At 51.2% G+C, this 19,441-nt stretch overlaps 1 protein-coding gene and 1 long non-coding RNA gene across 5 annotated transcripts in view; one reads left to right on the plus strand and one right to left on the minus strand.

The window, feature by feature from the left end:
• LOC138067966 (uncharacterized) overlaps positions 1-19,441 on the plus strand; it is a 47,271-nt gene that overhangs the window by 11,397 nt on the left and 16,433 nt on the right. The gene's annotated exons all lie outside the window — the stretch shown is intronic.
• TNR (tenascin R) overlaps positions 1-19,441 on the minus strand; it is an 86,311-nt gene that overhangs the window by 8,745 nt on the left and 58,125 nt on the right. For all 4 annotated transcript variants that reach the window (XM_068951868.1, XM_068951871.1, XM_068951870.1 and 1 more), the window contains exons 7-18: positions 16,528-16,797; positions 13,948-14,133; positions 10,958-11,047; positions 10,433-10,696; positions 9,397-9,663; positions 8,404-8,523; positions 7,967-8,110; positions 7,035-7,154; positions 6,634-6,777; positions 5,875-6,005; positions 4,510-4,642; positions 1,689-1,840 (exon numbers count right to left, since the gene is read on the minus strand). In XM_068951868.1, coding sequence (XP_068807969.1) covers positions 1,689-1,840; positions 4,510-4,642; positions 5,875-6,005; positions 6,634-6,777; positions 7,035-7,154; positions 7,967-8,110; positions 8,404-8,523; positions 9,397-9,663; positions 10,433-10,696; positions 10,958-11,047; positions 13,948-14,133; positions 16,528-16,797 — 2,021 coding nt within the window. The remainder of the gene's footprint in view (positions 1-1,688; positions 1,841-4,509; positions 4,643-5,874; positions 6,006-6,633; positions 6,778-7,034; positions 7,155-7,966; positions 8,111-8,403; positions 8,524-9,396; positions 9,664-10,432; positions 10,697-10,957; positions 11,048-13,947; positions 14,134-16,527; positions 16,798-19,441) is intronic.

Here is a 19,441-nt window from a genome sequence, read left to right on the forward strand (position 1 = left end):
AGAAAATTGCAATGCCCTTTCGGTGAATGTTGATTGCAGCCGTGTGAGGCTAAGGATAGTCAATGCGCAGGTGGATAAACTGAAAAGATGTTAAATGCTGTCTGCAGCAAATCGGCGTTTTAATAGGACTAGAGTCAAGGAATCGGCCTTCAAACTTTTCGCTTGCCCCCAGACCCAGTGATTCTAGTTTTCTAGCATGTGATTCTGCATTTAGCCGGTTCCTTCTGTAAGCCCTCAGGTGTGATATCCAAAGGGATGCTTTGGAGCAGAGTGAGATGGAGGTAAAGCTGTTGGCTAAAAAAATCTGTGCTAGAAATCAGCTTTTGAATGACCCTGTTTTTTTTTTTTCTTTTGACTACACATCTACTGGAACTTTGTGTAGTACATGTGAGTGAGTGTTTGTGACACAAATAAAATCAAAGCACCCGAGCATTCTTTACTTAAGTTGCCAGTCCATCTAAATCAAGTCGAGCTGTGATTGTGCAATTCGACAGCAAAACGGGCATTTGCCTCTAAAATGCTCCTGTGCAGATCCAGTCCAGCTGACGCCTGACGCCCTCCTAATGCAGGCAGTAAATATGAATCATTCACTTTGAAAGCTATTAGCCATTAATTTCATTTATAGAACAATAAATCAATTTCAGCTTCGGTCTCAGATTTTGCTCCCCAAAAGCATGGCAAATGTCAAATAAATCAAAGGACATTTCTCCAAGTGTAACTGTTAGTGCTGGAGCGTGGGCCGTTCCCTGTGGCATGGGAAGTGAAGTGTGCAGTACTAAGCCTGATCCTGTCTGGTGTGGTGCTTTGCTTTGCCTGGCGGTTTGGCAGGATGGGGCAGCCTGCTGCCTTCGTTCTCCGTGGGCACGCTTGGTGCCTTCGCTGGGCTCGCGGCCAGGCGTCTCACTGCTGCGTCTTCCTCATAACTCTCCAGTTAAGCAGGAGGGGGTTTGCTTAGTCCTTGATGGGGACAACGTTTAGGAAAACCATGCTGCTGCAGGAGGGAGTACTGGTTATCAAGGAACCATCGCTGGTCCCACTGCAGCGGTGCCTCTGAGATAAAGTTGGGGCCATGGTGCTGTTTGATGTAGTGTCTGTTACATGAGCCATGGACAGGACCGTGTTTCCTGGGGTGTTGCTTTTCAAGGAGAGGGCAGTGAAGAAGTGTGGTGGGTGGCCATGGCTGCGACGCTGGGAAGCAGCCGGGAGCCAGGGCTGAGGATGGGCAGATGCAACATGCTCTGCAGACCAGTCTGGGTGAGCACAACGCCACCCTGCCTCTCTAGGGACAACTTGTGCCCCCAGGAAAGATGTTGCTCAAATGATCAGGACAGAGACTGAGGACTGTGAGGGCAGCCAATACGCAAGGTTTGGTAACGCCTTCTTCCTTTTGTGCTCCTGCTCCTAGGCCAGCCACAGCAGGATGCAAAGTCGGAAGGGTAAAGTGATGCCTGGTATCCTAGATGTTTCACTCTCCCTGGTTCCTGTTGCTCCTTCTTGCCGTAAAATCGTTGCAGCTTGCAGGTGAATGGTTGCTGCATGATCCTGCCTCTCCCGCCTTCCCCCCCGGAGCAGTGGCATTGCCTTTGCCAAGGAAGGCGCCTTGGCATGATTTTTAAATCCCAGCAGGGAGGGAATAAAGGTGCAGGGGAAAGGCCTCATTTGTATTATAGCTCCGCGCAGCTACTTACGATCCACCCGCCTCCGTCTGTGGTCATGTCGCAGTACACCTGCACCCTCTGGCCAAGGTCACCGTTGATGGAGATGGTGTAGACCCCGCTCAGCGTGTCGCCGTTCATCAGGTGCTGGGCGCAGTCCTGAGGATTAGCAAAGACACGACCACCTGCAAAATTTAAGAAGCAAAGCTTAGGCAGGGGGACCCCCTTTCCATGTGTAGCAGAGGCCAGGCTCAGCCCCAGCTGGATGTAATCCAGGAAATGTCTAACTTGACTTCTGCATCCTGAGCTATTCTGGGAGGCAGTGGTAACTTTAAATCTTGGTCAAAGGCATCAGAGAATTTAATGAAGTATATGTGTTGCATTTTTAATGAATCTCTTAATTAATCACATATATTAATTAGTCTCTCATGTGTCCCTTATTGGAAAGGTGCATGATAACATCACCGTGAATGATGAGAAATGTCACTTCTTGGAAAATACTTTTGCATAGCCTCTGAAACCCTGGGGTTTAAGCTGTCATCAGCATATTTGGACAGCTGTGAAGTACCAAAACCTGTTCTCTTCTCAGTATCGCTAATTCTACATAAGGATGTGACTCCACTGACTCTAGGGGAATTCTCCTGATCCATGTCCTTGTAAATGATGGCAGAATTACGCTGGGCTGATTGTCGCCTGCAAGCTGAGCAGGAATTAGGCCCCTGTGGCACTGAACGCAAGAGATGTGTTAGACACAGGTAGCCTGGGCTTTGCAGCCACGTTCCAGTTGTTTTCTAATGAAGACACATTCTCATTTGGGAGTCTGGACTGCGGTGAGTCTTAGCCACGAGATCTCAGCGTGTTTCAGCAATATTGAGAGTCTGACTCTGGCTTCATTTTCTTTCTCATTTAGTGCAAGAGGGGGATTTGCATCTTTTTGTCACTGCTGGTGCATCTGGATGGTGGGTAAATGGGTGCTGTTTTGAGCAACGTCTGATAACGACCTATAAGGGTGGTCGCAATTACACCTTCAGAGGGTGCGAGTAGCAAGCCATGCGCATGCATCACAAATGTGAGACACCCGGTACGGTGGCAGGGCAAGGGTTCAGACAGCGTGTTATTTTCCTTTTGGGTATAGTCCCTGCCACTTTCTGAACCCTTGCAACGTGAAGACTCAATGATTGTCACTTTGTCCAAAGATTGAAGAGCGCCCTCCTCCCGCCCCCTTTTTTTTTTCCTGTCTCCATGGTCTGTAATGCAAGGTCTAGTGAGACGGTGTTTGCATTTTCTAGTGTTAAACAATGAAAACTACTTCAAAGACTGCCACTTCAGACTCCCCTGAGCTCTGCGGAGATGATTACTTGTTTCTTAATTTATATTCATATCTTTAAAAGCCAAGTAGACCTTGAAAGACATTTCCAACCACTATAAATTATAAATACTGTATCTATTTCTTCCTTTTGTCCCATCTGTATACAGTTCCCCAAGAATCTTATGCAAACATGAAACAAAGAGGCAGAACTATTAATATGTCAGAAAGAATGAAAGAACCGGGGGATGTGTACTGTGAACATAAGGAAGCAAAGCATTTTAAATTAAGCCTGGCTTTTTTTCCTCTTCAAACACTACTCCTCGTTCGCCTGCAAAGTGCCCAAATATGCTGTCAGAGTTAATTGAATCTGAGACCCCGTTTCCTAGCTGAGGGATCCTGGCTGCGGATTGCTTTGCTCTATTGGTTGTTCCTGGATGCTTCTGCTTCAGAGATATATGGGGTAGATGGGGAGAAACAGGTTTCCTGCTAATGTCTTTCTTCACCTTCGAAGCAAATTAAACTTGTGTTCAGATGGTGCGTCAGCTGGCAATAGCATCTTGAACGCTGTCAAGGTCCAAAATTTTTGTTTAATGGAAACAGTGCTCGCCTTGCCTGCCATCAGTAGGTTTCTGGTGTTTTATCCTAGCTGAGAATCCAGCCCTGTGCAATTTCATCCCTGACTCCAGAGCAGCTTTAAAGACTGCACACATTTTTCCATCACCTGCCTGAATTGTACTAGCTTTATGTGCCCTCATAAGAGGTGAGAACAAGAGGAAAGCCTAATCTATAGAAATATTAGAAAAGAGTCTTTTCCTTTATGTTGACATAAATAGTTTCTTTTATCTCTTAAAAGCAAGTGAAAAGACCTTTGCATGTAACCGGAATGGAGAAGTGTGTCCAGAGCAGTTCTGAATCAAACTCTGAGCACAGAGGGGAGGAACTTCAGTGCAGGGGAATGGACATCATCTTCAGGCTTCTTAGCGCTTTTGAAGTCCAGGAGAAATGTAATTGCATTCCGCTCTGAACAAAATGCACTCTGTCTAAGTGCCCTGGTCTTGCAAGGCTTTTCAAAGAGGAAACCATGCTTTCCATGGTTTCTAATGTGAATGGTTGCAAAGAATGGGGCAATAATGACATTTTCGTGCAACCTTCACTCTTGCAGGCTTAAGTGCTCTGTCTGGGAGGGTTACGGTGACTGTGGATACCAGCCATTTGATTCATAAAGAAAACCATCCCCTTTGCCTTAGCGGATAACGACTTCTCTGCAATTGGCAGAGGGGGGAATGCTGCAATCAGACAGTCATAAAATCAGTGGCACCACAGTCATGCGGTCGTGCTGACTCCACTTTGCTGTGACTCTACTGATGTTGGTGGAAATGCATCTGCTTCACAGTTGTGAGAGATCAGACCCTGTCTACAAAGGAGGGACACCAGTTGGGTTGCTTCCCACTCAATACAAGAGCATTCCTGTCAGTAACAGTGGTCTGTGCTGCCAGCAGTGGAGCCAGGTCCACCTGGCTGAACGGAGGTGGCACAAGTCCTCACCTGTAGTGAAGGTGGTGGAGGTGAAGCCACTCCGCATGGCATTTTGGGCAGCCTGCAAGCGCACGGTGTACTCTGTCGTCTCGGAAAGTCCCTCCAGGCGGATCCAGGTGTCTTCAGCATCCACAATCAGCTCCTGCACATGGGTCCCAGAAGGAGGTAGATACCAAGAGCAACAGATGAGAAAAGCGATGGGGAGCCTAAAGAGCAAGTAAGGAGGGAAGGGAACCAAACACTACTACAGCCCTTGGTGTCTGACTGAGGGCACTTATGTACACCAGCAAACTAAGCCCTCAGCCTTCCTCTTTGCAGATGGATGTCATCTGCAGTTCAGTGAGGGGGAGGGACTGGGATCATACTCTTTAAACATCAGCTGGAGGGAGGGCTGATGTGACAAGGCTAGGGAATATGGAGAGCTGCACCATTTGACAGTACTCCTGGGCCTTTGTATAATGCGGTAAGATGTTGAAAAGGCCCAAATTACTTAAGATGGACTTCAGACCAGTGCAGAAAGCCAGCATGAGAGCCATGAACACGTTTAGCCTTTTGGGGTGGTTTGGATGAGACAAAGATAGCTGGTTTGGACACGAGGCTGAATTCTCTTTCATAAAGATACAAATGTTTGCAGTCAGCGTGCTCTATTTACTGACTCTTTTGGGATCTAAACGCTCTCAATACAGGGCATGACAGATTGCCCAAGCATCAGAAAGAGCAGAGCTGGCCAAACCTGGTTATTGGCCGGTTTTGGCTCTGTCAGTTCCTGTCACGTTAATTTTTCTGGTCTTCAGCCAATGCCACGTAGCATTATAGTGAACCCTTTCTGCAAAGCTGTTATCCTTTGGCCACTGTGAGCAAGTCACACTGGCAAAGGAAAAGAGACAATTTGCAGTGACGTATTTCTGATAGTTTGGAGTAGTTCTTCTAGACAGGCAGATATGGGTACACTCATTAAATAATCAAATATATTGTATTGCAGGATTAATTAGCTGTCTCTATCTATCTTCCTATTTGCAAGAAGGCCAAAAAGCATTGCTAGTCTCTCTGTTTGCTGGATAATTTTTGCCTGCCTCCACTTGCTTGTGTTTTCAAAGCTTCTGAATTTCCCCTGTTCCTTCAAACTTTCCAGGTGTACCCTCTTTGTCCAGACTTGCAGGTGTGCAAAAGATTTTTACCCTAAGCATTCTCTTCATGTTTTTTCAGTTCTTTATCTGAAGTAAATACTGCTTATGGAGAAAGTTGTGTCTGCTCTTCTGGTCTCCCTGGCTTAAGAAGCATTGTTCTTTTGCTTTGTTGGATTTTCCCTACTCATTTCTCCCACGATCATGTTTTTCCCCAACTTGATGAGCCTCGTTCTTTGAGAGGACTCACCTTACGGCTTCCATCAGTTGATCTGTAGGTCATGATGTAGTTCTCAATCTCTCCCATTGGAGGCATCCAGGACAGAAGGGCGCTCCGTCGAGTGACTTCGCTTGCGGTCAGATTTGTCGGAGGGTCCAGAACTGCAAGGGTGGAAGTGCAAATCCACACACATTACCACCCCAGTCTGATAAAAGCAGCTCCCCAGCTCAGTGAACTGGGATTCAACCTCACAACCCTGTGCTACTGCCAAAAGTTCAACCTTGCCCTCAGTATGCAGACAAGATCACCCATCTCCAGCTGGGAACAGAGTTCTGCAAACCCTCTAAAATGTTGCGCTCTACCTGCACTCTCTCTGAAAGGTAATGGCTCTGAAATGTGTGTAGAACGGGGTCCGTCAAGCTTCTTGGAAGCTAAATGGGTTCTAATACTCTTCTGGATATGGCTCGAGGCAAAAAAAAAAAAAGACCTGGTCAAGGGTCTTCTCTTCTTAGGGAATCACATCTAGGGGAAATCAAAGAAAAGGATGGATGGATGTTGAAAGAACATTTCCTGTGAAAATGATGGCTTATGCTTGTTGTCATTATAATTCAGTTCTTGTGCCATGCCCAACACCATGCTATTTGGGTGTCCTTTTGCTGCCTGGCTACATCTATATCCCCATGTATGTAATGAGCTGTGATGGCTCAGCCTTTCTGCCTTCTTTTCCTCAGAAGGACAAATGACTACGGGCATGTAGCAGTTGGGAGTGGGGGACGTTATCGTACGTACGAGTTGTAAAGTTGGTACTGATGGTCTGGCTGGCGAAAGGCCCATTGGTGGCATACATGGTGACCGTGTAGGTGGTACTGGGCAGAAGGTTGGTCAGCTGGTACTCCTGGTTGACTCCATCCACCAGAATTGTTTCTCCTGCAACTGAAAGCCGAAGAAGATGGGTTAGGGTAGGTGTTTTGGCTGGTTCTCTGAAATGCGTCGAAGAATATGCCCTTATGATCAAACGCAGTTACATTGCTGATACACCATGAGCTGCTGCTTGGCAGCTGAGCTCTGGTGATCGTGTCTGGTCTGAAGCATGGTCTTGTCTCTTGTTTCTGGTGGAGGTAAGCTGAAATAAAGCCTCTGGCAAATCTCACAGCTTGCTGGCACAGAGAAACACAGAGATTTCTGTATACCTGTGTAGCGGGTGAGGACGATGACGTAGTTCTCCACATCCGATAGCGGCGGGTTCCACTGCAGCAAGGCCTCGGTGGGGGTGATGTTGGTGGCAGTGACACCCAAGGGGGCATCCATGGCTGCACAGGAAAGAGAGATTCGGCAAGTCAGAGGTGTGAAGAGCGTCTGGACTCTGAATTATAAGATCCATTCTGGAAGGACTTCTTGTGGCCATTCCCAGGTTGTCTTCTGTGCTGGCCCTGGCTCATGCTGTTCAGGCACGTATGCATGGAGGGTTTATTTCTGGCCTGGCTGAATATCAGAAGTGTCAGTAGTCTGCATTGCTCTGTTACCTGGGCTGGGCTTTTCCAGGGTTTTTCTGACACACAGCCCAGGACGTTAGGATTTTTTTTAGGTTCTAAAGAGCCTTTTGATGAGGATGTTGATGACAGTCTGGGGATAGGAGAGGTTTAATTCTCGCAGTGGATACTGTTTGTGTCAGGGCTCTGACACAGCCTTTCCCCAGGGATTGTTTCTGGAAGTCTGTACTTCCTTTAGGAAAGGTCATTATGGCTCCAGTTGCCCAACATAATGTCTCTGGCCTCTCTAGGCCTACTACCTAGTAGATTTATCATTCCCTCTGTGACAAGCCATGCGTATATGGGAAAGGCTTTACTTGGACGTATTTCAGAAGTACACACTGGGCCCCCATGAGCCTAACTCATCATTCAGAGCTTACATCAGGCTGGCATGAGGGTCTCCTAGTTTTCAGCCGTTTGTAGGATTATAGTTTAATGGTACTGTGGCTGCAAAGACACCCAGCCAGTGGGCCTGGGTGTCCTTCGCGCTTTGCAGATAGTGCTAATGTGACTGTGCAGTTTCCAGGACCAAGTCTGAGACTGGACGTGGGGTTGTCGTATCGTGGCCTCCCTGCTGGGGAGCTCGTTCCCACCTGTGTATGCAGTGAGTGAGGCCAGCTCGCTCTCCTCCCGGCCCCGCACGCTCTTCGCAGTGATCTCATACTCGGTAGCGGGCTGCAGGCGGTGGAGAGCATATTCAGTAGCATCTCTGGGGATCGCGGTGGTGTCCGTCCTCCCTGCAGGGGCAGAGCAGAGAGATTTGGCATCGTGGCACGACTTGTCCTGTCCCTCCCTGGGGCTGCAGGGGATGCTTGTGAGGGGAGGACAAGGCCAGGGGTCTCTTGGGGGCTGGTGCCGGGTGACCTAAGTGAGTTTTGCACCTGCAGGCACACCCCTGCGTGGGGATGCTGGGGGGCTTCCTCTGGCTGGGGGACCTGGTGGCTTGTTTCCAAATGGGGCCAGAGGCAGCCCAGGAAGGGTCCGTGGCAGTGTAGCTCAGAACACAAGCAAGAGCTGGCCGCACTGTTACCTTCGGCAGCCCTGTAGGATATTCTGTAGTGGTCAAAAGCAGCGATGGGAGGGGTCCAGTAGATGACCATGGAGTCCTGGGTCACGTTGCCTGCCCTGAGGTCCTTTGGAGCATCGATCCCTGGGCAAGACGGAGCAGAAAGAAAAGGTGTCAAAGGTAGGCACGCTCCCATCAGGCTGCCTTTCCTGGTGCAGATAACCGGCCTTGGCTTGGAGCTTGGGCAGCCAACACCACGCGAGGGAGTGAAGAGCCAGGGCCTGCCCATTCCACCTTCAGCGGCCAGGCTAGACTGCAGGACTGGCACAGCCACGTGTGCGCTTGCTCCAAAATCAGCACCAAATGGGGAAAGCTGTGCTCTAATCGCTGGCCTACACTACGGTTTGGAAGAGCAAAGCAGGCCTGTCAGCCTTTTTGGGGCTGAGATAGCTTGAACTGCCTGCCGGATGAGTTTGGTGCTGATGAGGGTCCCTGGCTGTTGATGCAGCTGCCCCCTGCTTCCCCTCCTGGCTCAGGTCCCAGCCCGGACGCCAGCCCTGCTGCGTGTGGTTGCGGCTGCTGTAGTTGAGCAAGGCAGAGGATGCTGGTTTTAAGGGGATTTTGGAGCACAAGCTAAAAAGCAAATATGTTTTTTGGCTGAGGTGGGGATTGTGGGATTATGGGAGGATAAAATGCTTAATCCGCTGGCATTGTTTTAGATTTTGTTGCCGTGTCAAAGAAGAGCCTAAGACAAAAGTGAGATGAAATGGTATATGGGCTCATTATCTAGGGAAGCCTGAGGCAGGAGATGTGGTCATGCAGCTTGTAAAATAGGATTTCAACCTACAATAAATCCCACAAAGTGATTCCTAAGTCTGACTGCTTCTTCTGCATGAAAACAAATTGCCTTGGCAACTCCAACTTTGGCCTCCGACTTCAAACCAAGCATCTCCCTCAAGGCCCTCTTTGAAGCCAGCCGGGGACCCCTCAGCCCTGCGTGGGGGTGGCTGATGTTACCTGTAGTTATAGAGCCCGTGATGGGCTCTGAGCTGACCGTGCCGTGCACAGCCACCAGTGACACCTGGTACTCAGTGGCTGGCTGCAGCCCCATCAGGCTGGCGTGTCTCCTGGTGCCATCTAGCATGAGCTGCTGTGCCTTCTCTTTGCCCCGTGGGTTGTAGTACAAGATGAGCTGATCAGCTGGTGGTGACGGATCGCTCCAGGTGATGTTCACGCTGGAGGACGTCAGGTGGGAAAAGTGCAGCTGCGTGATGGGCCGGACCCCTGCAAGCCAGAGAGGGAGAGATGCAAACCTGCTACTGTGAGGTGGCCATGACTGGGATTTTCCAGGGAATACGTGCCTATCCAAGGATCATATTGATCATGGGGTCAGACCTTGGTGGTGTCAGAGCACGACTATCTGCAGCATGATCACCTGCAGGTCCTGGCCTCCGGGTCATACTGAGTACTCAGACTACAGTACCCTGGCTCTGGTCCAGGAAATAGCCAATAGATGTAGAAAAACAGCAGTTCTGGGCTCTCCATTTATCTGAAACTGTGCTGAGATCAAGAGGCATAACTGGGAGGGAAAAAGCGGTGCTTTTCTCAGCTCTATTGACAAACAAGCTCCCTCCCTAGCCCTATATGATTAATGATGGTGCTTGTCTGTCTGGGCTTGTCAAGCAGAGAGGCTTGTGAGGCCCCTCAAAGCTTAGTTTCTCCTTGCAAACAGGCAAACAGGACACCTGGACCGCAGAGAACAGTGCGGGCTGGTGATCCCCTCCTCCCCTTCCTCTTCCTTATGGGAGCTACTAACAAAGCAGGTGTGTTGAATGCTGATGGCAAGGGCTATGGGAGCCTGCCAGGCTCCTAGGCTTTCCCACTTCTCAGACCCATGGACCTGCTCTTGCGTGGATGAATTGCCACCTTAGCACCACTCTCATCCCCTTCACCGTCTCAAGAGTTCCTGTGCTAGGGGTGTGGCCGCATGGCAGAGGTGCCTGCGTGGTAGACCATGCTGTGTTTGGACCCGGCTCAGTTTGTCTTTCTGTACCTGTGAATGCATCCACAGTGGACTCCAGGCTCTGCTGGCGTCCCCGCTCAGCAATGATTGAGATGGTGTACTCTGTCCCAGGCTCCAGGTCTGAAAGGGTGAGCTGTGACCTGTCCTGGGGCACCGTCACTTCGGAAGCCATCCCTGAGGCCGGGGTGAAGGTGACGCGGTAGTGGTCGATGGGCCCCTTGGCCTTGGTCCAGGCCAGGGAGATGGATGTCTCTGTGGAGGCTGTCACCAGGAGGTCCCGGGGGCTGTCGAGCTCTGTGAGGGAGGCACATAGGGGTTGGGTCGCAGGGTCTGGGGAGGCTGTGGAGGGATTTGGGTGGTGCAGACACACAGACCCAAGCGCAAGCCGATCTGAGTGGGTGTCAGATGCCCTGTGGGGAGAGTGATGAGGACAGCCAGTGCCTTGCTGCGAGGGAGTGATGCTCTGAGTGCAAAATGTGGCATGCTTGGGGTGAGGAAGAAGCATTTGCTCTGCCCGATATTGGCCCACGATTTGCCATAATGGGGAAAACTCACCGGTCCTGGCGTTCATGGTAGCTGGCACACTCTGCTGGCTGTCCATGACGGCCGATATCCCAATGCCGTACTCAGTTCCTGGCACCAGATCTGCCAGGAGGTGCAAGGGAGACAGAGAGAGGGCAGTGAGAGCAGTGCCTGGCTGTGCCATTGCTTGGCCATGAGCACCCTGGCCTCCCTGCTCCCCCTTTGTTAGCAAGCATGTTGCCATAGCTCCGTCTAATCATCTCTGAACAGTGGAAGAGATGCTCTGAAGAGCATCAGGCAGCGCTTTCAGAGATGGCTTGAATGCAACAGTTTCAGTGCCTGAGGGACCTAAGTGCTGGCTGCCAGACACTGTCCCTGCCACTGAGATGGGAAAGGGCTTTGGAGAAGGCTTTGGTGCTATGCGTGGTTGGTTGATCCTAGAAAAACATAGGAACTGCCATGAGCAGAAAGCACTCGAGTAGGAGCACACTTGCAAACACCTCTGTCACCTTGGCCGTGGGGCCATAACACTTTGGCATCCCTCTGCTCCGATTGCCACTGTCGCACCTTTGAGGTTGAGTTTGCAGGTGCACATTGCAGCAATTGCCGAGACCCTGCTAAGGTAGCAAAATTGCCAGTAGAAGAAGTAAGCTGTGTTCCCAGTGGTTGGCAAGCCTCCTTGCGAGTTGTGTCTTGGTTTGAGCAAGAAGAGAAGGCCCTTTTTCAAAAGCTCCGTGTATGCCTTTGGCCAGGGAAATTGGATTATTCTAACTCGGAAAAAAGCGCAATTTTTTTAAAGTTGTTGCTGAGATCTGCCGTAATTGCCTGCACTGAGACAGAAATTGTGTGTGTGAATGAGAGCGAGCTGAGATAGGAATGACGGAGTAACTATATTTGTTTCCAAAGTGATTCAACATCAAATATGGTCACAGGGTTGGTTTCTTGAAAAAAAATAAATTATGCGGAGTAAATGAAAGGCACATTAATAAAGGCACAGTCTTCCTGGGAGCTGAATGAAACATGTTCTTTGTGGTTGACATATTCTGCAATGCCTGTCTCAAGGGAGATGGAAATCTAGCTAATCTAGCTAATTTCCTGAGCACCTATTGCTGATCATTATTTTATCTTAGCGGAGCATCTCCTGGGTTTGTCTGTCACTTCTGTTTGGCTCCTGATGGCTTTATTTTCTCTCCTGCCTGCGCATTATTGATCTCTCCCATCGGGTTAGAAAAAGCTATAAAAACCCACGGGCAAAGCAAAGCTCGTCTCCACCGAGGCCGCCCTGCCGTACTGCAACGCAGCCCAGCGCGGCAGCCTCACCCTGCGACGGTCTCTTCCTCCCGCCCTGCACAGCGCCCAAAAATCACACGCGCCTCTTTGCCTGAGACTTTCTCTAGTTGCCTTGTGCTGGCAGGCTAACAGATTTTTTTTATTCCTGGTGCAGGAGAAGGGGAGGATGGTGGTCGGGCATGGGATCGCCTGCAGAAAGCCCTACCCCCAGCAGATCTGTCTCCAGCTCTGCCTTGACCCTCGAGAGGCACCATCTCCCTGTAAACCCAGCAGGGAATTTAAGGCTAGCTAAGAGCCAGGCTTGTATCTATGCAAGCAAACGAGTAGCGGAGGCTGCCAGCTTCCCACCAAAGGCCTCGGCAAAACAAGCACTAGAAATAAATCCCCCTCTGGGGCAGAGCATCCTCGCAAATGGAGTTAGAGGCACCGAGTTTCGCGCGCCTCTGGAGCACGCCTGGGACATGAGCGCGCGCTGGCTCCTGACACCTCGGCGGCGTCGACACGCGCCTTCCCCGGGAGGGGTGACGAGGGCGAAGGAAGCCTTGGTCTCCTGCTCCTTCCCTCTGGCTGAGGGCCGGGAGGAGGGCTTGGAGCAGGGACTCGGGTCCTGGGCACCTCGGCAGGTGCTTTTCTTTCCGTAGCTTTGAAACAGGCGGGTGGTTTCATGCACTTAGAAATACTGAGTTTTGTCCTTTGCGCCTACCCTCTAAGTAGTCAGAGTCTCCTGGAAAGGAGGAAAAGAGTCCGAGAGAAAGGATTGCTGCACCTGCTGCCGTCTCCCCTCCCCGGTACCCTTCTTGGGCCTCCCTTGGTCCCAGGCCCGGGGTGCAATGGGTTTTGGGTGCCCTCAGGGCACCAGGCTCAGAGGAGGAGTCGCACCGCCGCTGCTCTCCACCTCCGTGCCGGCGGGCTGCCGCGGAGCTGCTGAACAGCCGCTGGTGCCAGCGGCGGGAAAAGGGAGGCCTTCGCGTCAAATTTAAGTGATTGCTCTTTTAGCAGGGTGGTATTTCTCTGCTGTAATTAGAATTTTTTTGGTTTTGTTTTTTATTCGTTTATTATGCAGCACCCTGCGAGCGAGAAGCAATGCGCTTGGATGATGATGATGATGATGCTGGAAAACAAGCACTATATAAAAATCAGTCACGGCTACTGGCTTAAGCCTCCCTGTCTCTGGGGCTGAGGCATGTAATGGAAGAGCAACTAAATACCGAGGGGAATAGAGTCATTACAGAGAGCACTAAAGGACCGAGCTATCTACGAACATGTTGTTAACATGGTCCGGGGGGATTTTTCTTAACGCTGTCTGAGATTGGCAGCGGCAGGGAAGCGGCTGGAGCACGGCAGGTACTTCCAGCCCGCCGCAGCAAACATTGCACCTCTGCCATGGGGAGGGGGATTTGGCCCATTTGTAACACTTTTTCTCCTCTAGAGAGGCAGTAGATGGCCTGGAGGCACGCAGTCGTTTTTTTAAGGGCGTTGCTGAAACGGGTGTTTGTGACTTTCCCGGCCCGTGCTCAGAGCGGGCTGTATTTGCAAATCGCAGGTGGCATCCCTGTGCGACCCTGAGTAACGCAGCGCCTCGGGGACCCGCCAGAAAATGGGAGCCCTCGGTTCAAAGGGCTTTGCGCCTGATCTAGCAGGGATGTCCCGGGCACGCAGACAGGACCCGCCGGCGCGGCCGCGCTGGGGCTCCTACCACCCAAATCCGACCTGCGCCGGAGGAGGGAGCCTACCTGCGAGGGTGGCCCTGGTCGTCGGGCCGCTGTCGCGGGGCACCAGCACTTCGTGGTACTGCTCCCCGGCCAGGGTGCTGTAGACCACGCGGTAGCTGCGCACCTCGGCCTCGCTGTTGTCCCAGGCGAGCTCGAGGCTGGCCGCCGTCCGGGCGCCCACGCGCAGGTTCTTGGGGGCGTCGATCTCTGCGCGACACAAGGGACAGAGGCACCGGCTCAGCGCGGCCGCGGCCGAGCCCGGCTCCCGCGGCCAGGAGCCGCCAAGGGTTTCATCGGGGTCAATGTGACGCCGGCGCAGTCACAGCATCCCTCAGTGCGTTGCTCCTGGAGCTAACGGCGTGGTGGTTATAGAAGAAAAGCATTATTTTCTTCCTATTTTACAGCGAGGGAAACTGAGGCACTGCGTGTAAAGAGGTTAAAAAAGGGCTCTGTAGCAGCCAAGCATTGAACGGAGCTGGTGTGAATTTTGATGGGGTAGCTTGGAAGACCTTGAGCTTCTTTACGGTCTCATTTGCGTTCAGAGGTTGTTCAGGCTGACGCTGCGCTGTGTTTACCAGCGCTGCTAAGGCTGGGTACCAAATCTGCTCTGATTCGCACAACGCATCTCTCCTGCGAGCTGCGGGTCGCTGTAGGCATCACTACAAGACAGGGCCTGCCTGTTGTTGAGTGCTAGGAGGCAGGGGTAATTACTGTTTTTTTCCGGATCAGCTTTTTATGGGGGAATTTTTTATGTTGTCTTTTAGAAATAAAGCAAGGTAGGCCAACTCAGCAAATCAATTGCAGTGAAAGTCTCGTTATAAATATATATCTATATAGAGATATATACGTACACACACAATTCACGCACTACGGTTATTGTAATGGAAGCCTAGTATCCACCAGTAATATACATGACAGGTAATTTATATACCATAAAATAGCATTGAAATATGCTCTCTACCTCCTCCTTTATGGCATGGTAAATTAAACCTGGTAGCTATCTGCAGGCTTAACATTAATTAAAGTTTTACTGACCAGTTAGAGTATTCATATAAGATATAAAATAAGATAACCACATTTTTAACTGTGTTGCTTTCAGGCGCTTGGCTGCAGGTTTCTCAGGCAATGCATCTGCCTCACCTCTGGCAGGTACAGGAGCGACCAGCTTTTTAAAATAAGGCCTCTCGTGCCTAAAGTAGGTCCCTGATTTCTCTCAAAGCACTGTGCTTCTCGCAGTTTTGGTGCGCTTGAGAATTGCACGCTCATCTACAGGTGTTATTAAGGGCATAACTTCTGGCTTCTGGTTTTTGAAGTCTGGCCACGGGCTCCAGCCTGGTTGAGGGGCTCAATGTTCTTTGAAGCTGGGGCCGGGGGGGACGAGGTCCCAGCCAGCAGCATGTCAAGCCCGTCCTCTTGCGGGAACCCGCAGGCAGCTCAGTGCTGCGGTAGGAGGTGGCCGAGGTGGGACTCACCCTGAGACTGACACCTCGATTTAGGTATTGGAGCCAGTCACCGAAATGCTGGCATCGGGAGTCACCTGCGATGCCCGGGGCAATGTGAGAGATCCCCATGGGGCACAGGACGTAGCTGGGACGGTGACACTAGAGGCTTAGCTTTAGGTAGCTGAACAGGAGTTCAGCAAGTAGTGAATGACGGACAGAGGACATCTCAGCTGATAAGGCGGCAGCTTTCTGTTTTAGGGTGAGCTGGTTCCCTCTCTCACTCCACGGACTTGCTTTGTAACGGGATCTGAGACACCTTACTTTGGACCTGCATCTTAACCTCGATGTCTTCCTTGTGCTACTACCTCCTTCTGTAATACCAGATGAAACCTCAGCTCGTTTGTGTTGGGGGAAAAAGGATCTCGCTGAAGCACAGACAGATCCGAGCACCTCTCGTTCTGGCGCAACCTTGATTCGGGTCCAGCTATGCAAACTCACGCCCTCGCTAAAGGCCAACCCATCTGCAGTTTGCAGCAGCGCGTGCCTCCGCCTCGCCGAGGTGCGCTCGCGCAGCGGCGAGCCCCCGCGGGGTGACGCTTGGCACGGCTCCAGGGATTGCTAGAGGTCCGGCCCGACTCACGCCCATAGATACTCTGCCTTGCGCTGCAGCGTTTACGCTCTGCGGAGCGGGGACGAGTTGTTAATCCTCGCAGACAGATTGCAATTAGAACAGACAAACAAACGCTGCGGATAGGAGGGCACCGGCTGGGGTTGAACCTTTTAAATGCTGCTAACCGCTTCTACGCTGCAGGCAAAAACATACAGGCGGCTACCGCACTGGTCTGCTGGGGAGGAAAAATCCTTAGCCCCAGCAGGATTTGTCCTGGAGTCGGGCAGAAGCGGAGCTCACGCACTGAGTCACCGTGCAGCGGACCTATTTCAAGGGATGTCACAAGACAGGGTCTCGTGGAGATCAGGGACGTTTGCTCAAGGGCAAAGCCGGGCAGCAGCAGGGAAGAGCTGCGTCGCCTTCCCCGCGCCTGCGTTTGGTCAGGCTCCAAGCGAGCCGGCCGAGGGGCTCCCCGCTCCCTTTCCAGGGGGACGAAGGGTAGATAGACTCCGGGTCTGAAAACCAGTGAATCGGTCCGTGGCCGGCTACCTGTAGTGAAGTGGGTGAGGGCAGCGTCGCTCTCGTTGGTGCCTCGCAGGCCGCTGACGGCCACCTCGTAGCGGGAGCCCGGGCGCAGGGCCTGCAGGGAGTACTGGCTCAGCGGGGGCTGCAGGCGGAAGGTGGTCTTCCCTCCCTCCCCGTTCACCAGCCCGTACTTCAGCAGGATGGCGTCCACCTTGGCGCGCGGTGGCGTCCACTCCACGAAGGCCACGGTGTCGGAGACGTCCCGCACCAGGATCTGGGTTGGACCGTCAATTACTGGAGGAGAGACATGCGGGCGGTGGTCAGCAAGGGGGACGTAGTGAGGGCAGCGGCTGGCCAGCCGGGCCTTGCCAAGCTGCCCACGGGGTTGGCTCCTGGTGGCCTTCCCAGGCCTTTAACCCAATCTCACAGCTCTTCTCTGAGCCCTCTCCACTTTAGCCACATCTCTCTTGAGCTGTGGACACCAGACCAGGACCCAGAAGCTCTCCCACCAATGCCTGCTACAGCTCTAGTGTAACTTATGCCCTTGTCTGGAGCTGTTCATTGGCAGCAAGTCCTCTCTGGCTTTTTCAGGCAGCATCTCCAGGATGAAACCTCTGCATCTGACTGTGGTCCACGTTCTTTGGTCCTAGATGAATGCCCACAGTTTGGGGTATGCTAAAATACACATAGTTTTCCCGTGCCCAGCTCTTCCAGCTATTCAAACTGGTCTTTACTGATGATCCCTTTCCACGTGACTTACTCTTTCCCTCACCTTTCTATCATTGGAAAAAGTTATCAGCAACCATTTTATGTCTTTTAAAAGGCACTGACAATGTGTTAAATACCGTGGGGCCGAGAACTGAGCCAATGATCCAGAAGTGCGGAACATCTCTAGAAATGTTCCTGCTCTGGTGCCAATTCTTGGTTTGTAGTTGAGCTGTGAGATCGGTGAGCTAACCAGCTCTTAATAACATGACAGTTTTTGAAGTGTTAGCTTAGGGCAGAGAGGAGAAAATGGCAACTGCTTTTGTGGCTCTTTAGAACGAGCTGGGAGTGGCAATACATTGGGTGTCAACCAAGCCTCTTCAGAAAAATCGATTTTAGGTAGAGTGCTCATGCTGAACATCTCCTGAGAGATGCTCTTTCTCTTGCTATCTTCTCTTCTTTCTCCTTGGCCTCAAACTCCCGTGAGACTATTATAATGTTTCAGCTTTCTTTTTCAGAGAAGTGGCGTCTTTTCTGCCTTGCATCCCCCAAAACTAAGCCTCTGAAAAATGTGGGTTCAAAGTCTTGGCAGGTGATGCCCTGAGTCCAACAGCATCTCAAGTTCTTAACTGTTTTAACGACAGAAAGGGGGCAAATGCCTGGCTATTGCTCAGGTACCCTATGAATTAACATGCACAGCCTGCTGGGCAGCCAGTTCTATGACTTACCAAGCATTTGCGGTCTATGATCTTCCACATTTTTCATTGTACAGTGGTTTCTTGCACTTGTGACAGTTTATATGATAGGCAAGCAAAAGCACACTGGTCTTGTAATTTGGGTTATTTTGAATGCAAATACAGCTCATATATTATATATATTAAAAATGTCTCTTCATAATAAAAATGTGCTGTATCCCAGGGTGGGAAGATCCTGGGGGGTGGGGGGCAATGCCTGGGTAGGTAAGAGGGAGGTTTGGGAAGTAAGCGTGGGGAAATTGGGAGCAGTAGATGTGAGATCTGGGAAAGAAACTGCAGTGGAAAAGTGAGGATTACTGGAAAGCAGCGTATCTGGGGGGCAAAGCAGTGGGGAGTAGGAGCCGGATGTCCAACACAGCTAGGGCCAGATCCCACTTGACTCTCCAATTCTCCAGTCACTGAGATGGTGCTGGAGAGCATCGAGGGCTACTAACAAGTTGTTGGCAAGTTGTGCGGCATGAAACCGTTCCATCCCTGCCCGAGCCCATCACCCAGCACAAGGTGCTGAGAGAAAACAACTATGCTGGGGGCAGCCTATCCTATGGGAGACAGGATAGTGCCAGCTGCCTTCTGGAGTGAAGAGCTAGGATCCTGCCCGGCTAGCTGCACTCCTTTACAAAGGTAAAGCAGTGAGCTTGAGGTTCTAGCTTTTTTTTTTTTAGTTTCTTAAAAATTATTATTATTTTTCCTTCTTTTAGGAAAAGGGAAAGGCAGATTTTGCTTGACCAGGAGATGTCTCTGTTCAGCCACGCGGAGCTAAGCACAGAGGCAAAGCATTAGGACAGGACTGTGTCAAGGAAGCTAAAATCTGCAGCGAGCTGCCAAGAACTGCTGCCGGTGGCTAAACCCTCCCCTTCGCTCTGTCATGCTCTCCGCGGGCTCAGAGACGGCCCCTGCCTCTAGTAAGCCTCAAATTAGCAGCCCGAAGAGAACACCACCTCGTTATAACCTTCCAGGAGCTATTTAAATGCCGTTTCCGTTTGCAGCAGCTTGGATGGAGGTAGATGTCTGCCCGGCTGCCAAGTCAGACTGCAGCAGATTTGGCTTGGAGAGCCTCTTCTGCGTAGTGGCTATGCGCTGTGCCCATCACCAGGTTTCCTCCAGCAAGGAAAGGACCCAATTCGTTTGCACTTGCTGAATTTCATCTAGTCAATGGGGCGGACAAGTGTCCGGCCAAATAAATGGGTTAGGAGGGCACGTGATGCTGTTTCTGGCTCTGTGCCCCACTGCCTAATTAGACTGAATTGGTGGGAGTAGAGGGCATTTAGCAGCACAAAAGCAGGTGGGAATTTTATTCTCTCTGTTATTTGAGTAGGCAGTACCTTTACAGAGATGTTTCTTGCGGATGCCCAGCCTCTGAAATGTGCCTCGGCTGAGATTACAGGTGGAAAAGGAATTTCTCTGGAGATACAATAATAGGTGACCAGCACCTTCACTCACAACCCCATTCACCTCGGCACGCTTTCTTCTGTGCCAGC

This window comes from Struthio camelus, chromosome 8 (genome assembly GCF_040807025.1).
Source record: "Struthio camelus isolate bStrCam1 chromosome 8, bStrCam1.hap1, whole genome shotgun sequence".
Classification (NCBI taxonomy): domain Eukaryota; kingdom Metazoa; phylum Chordata; class Aves; order Struthioniformes; family Struthionidae; genus Struthio; species Struthio camelus.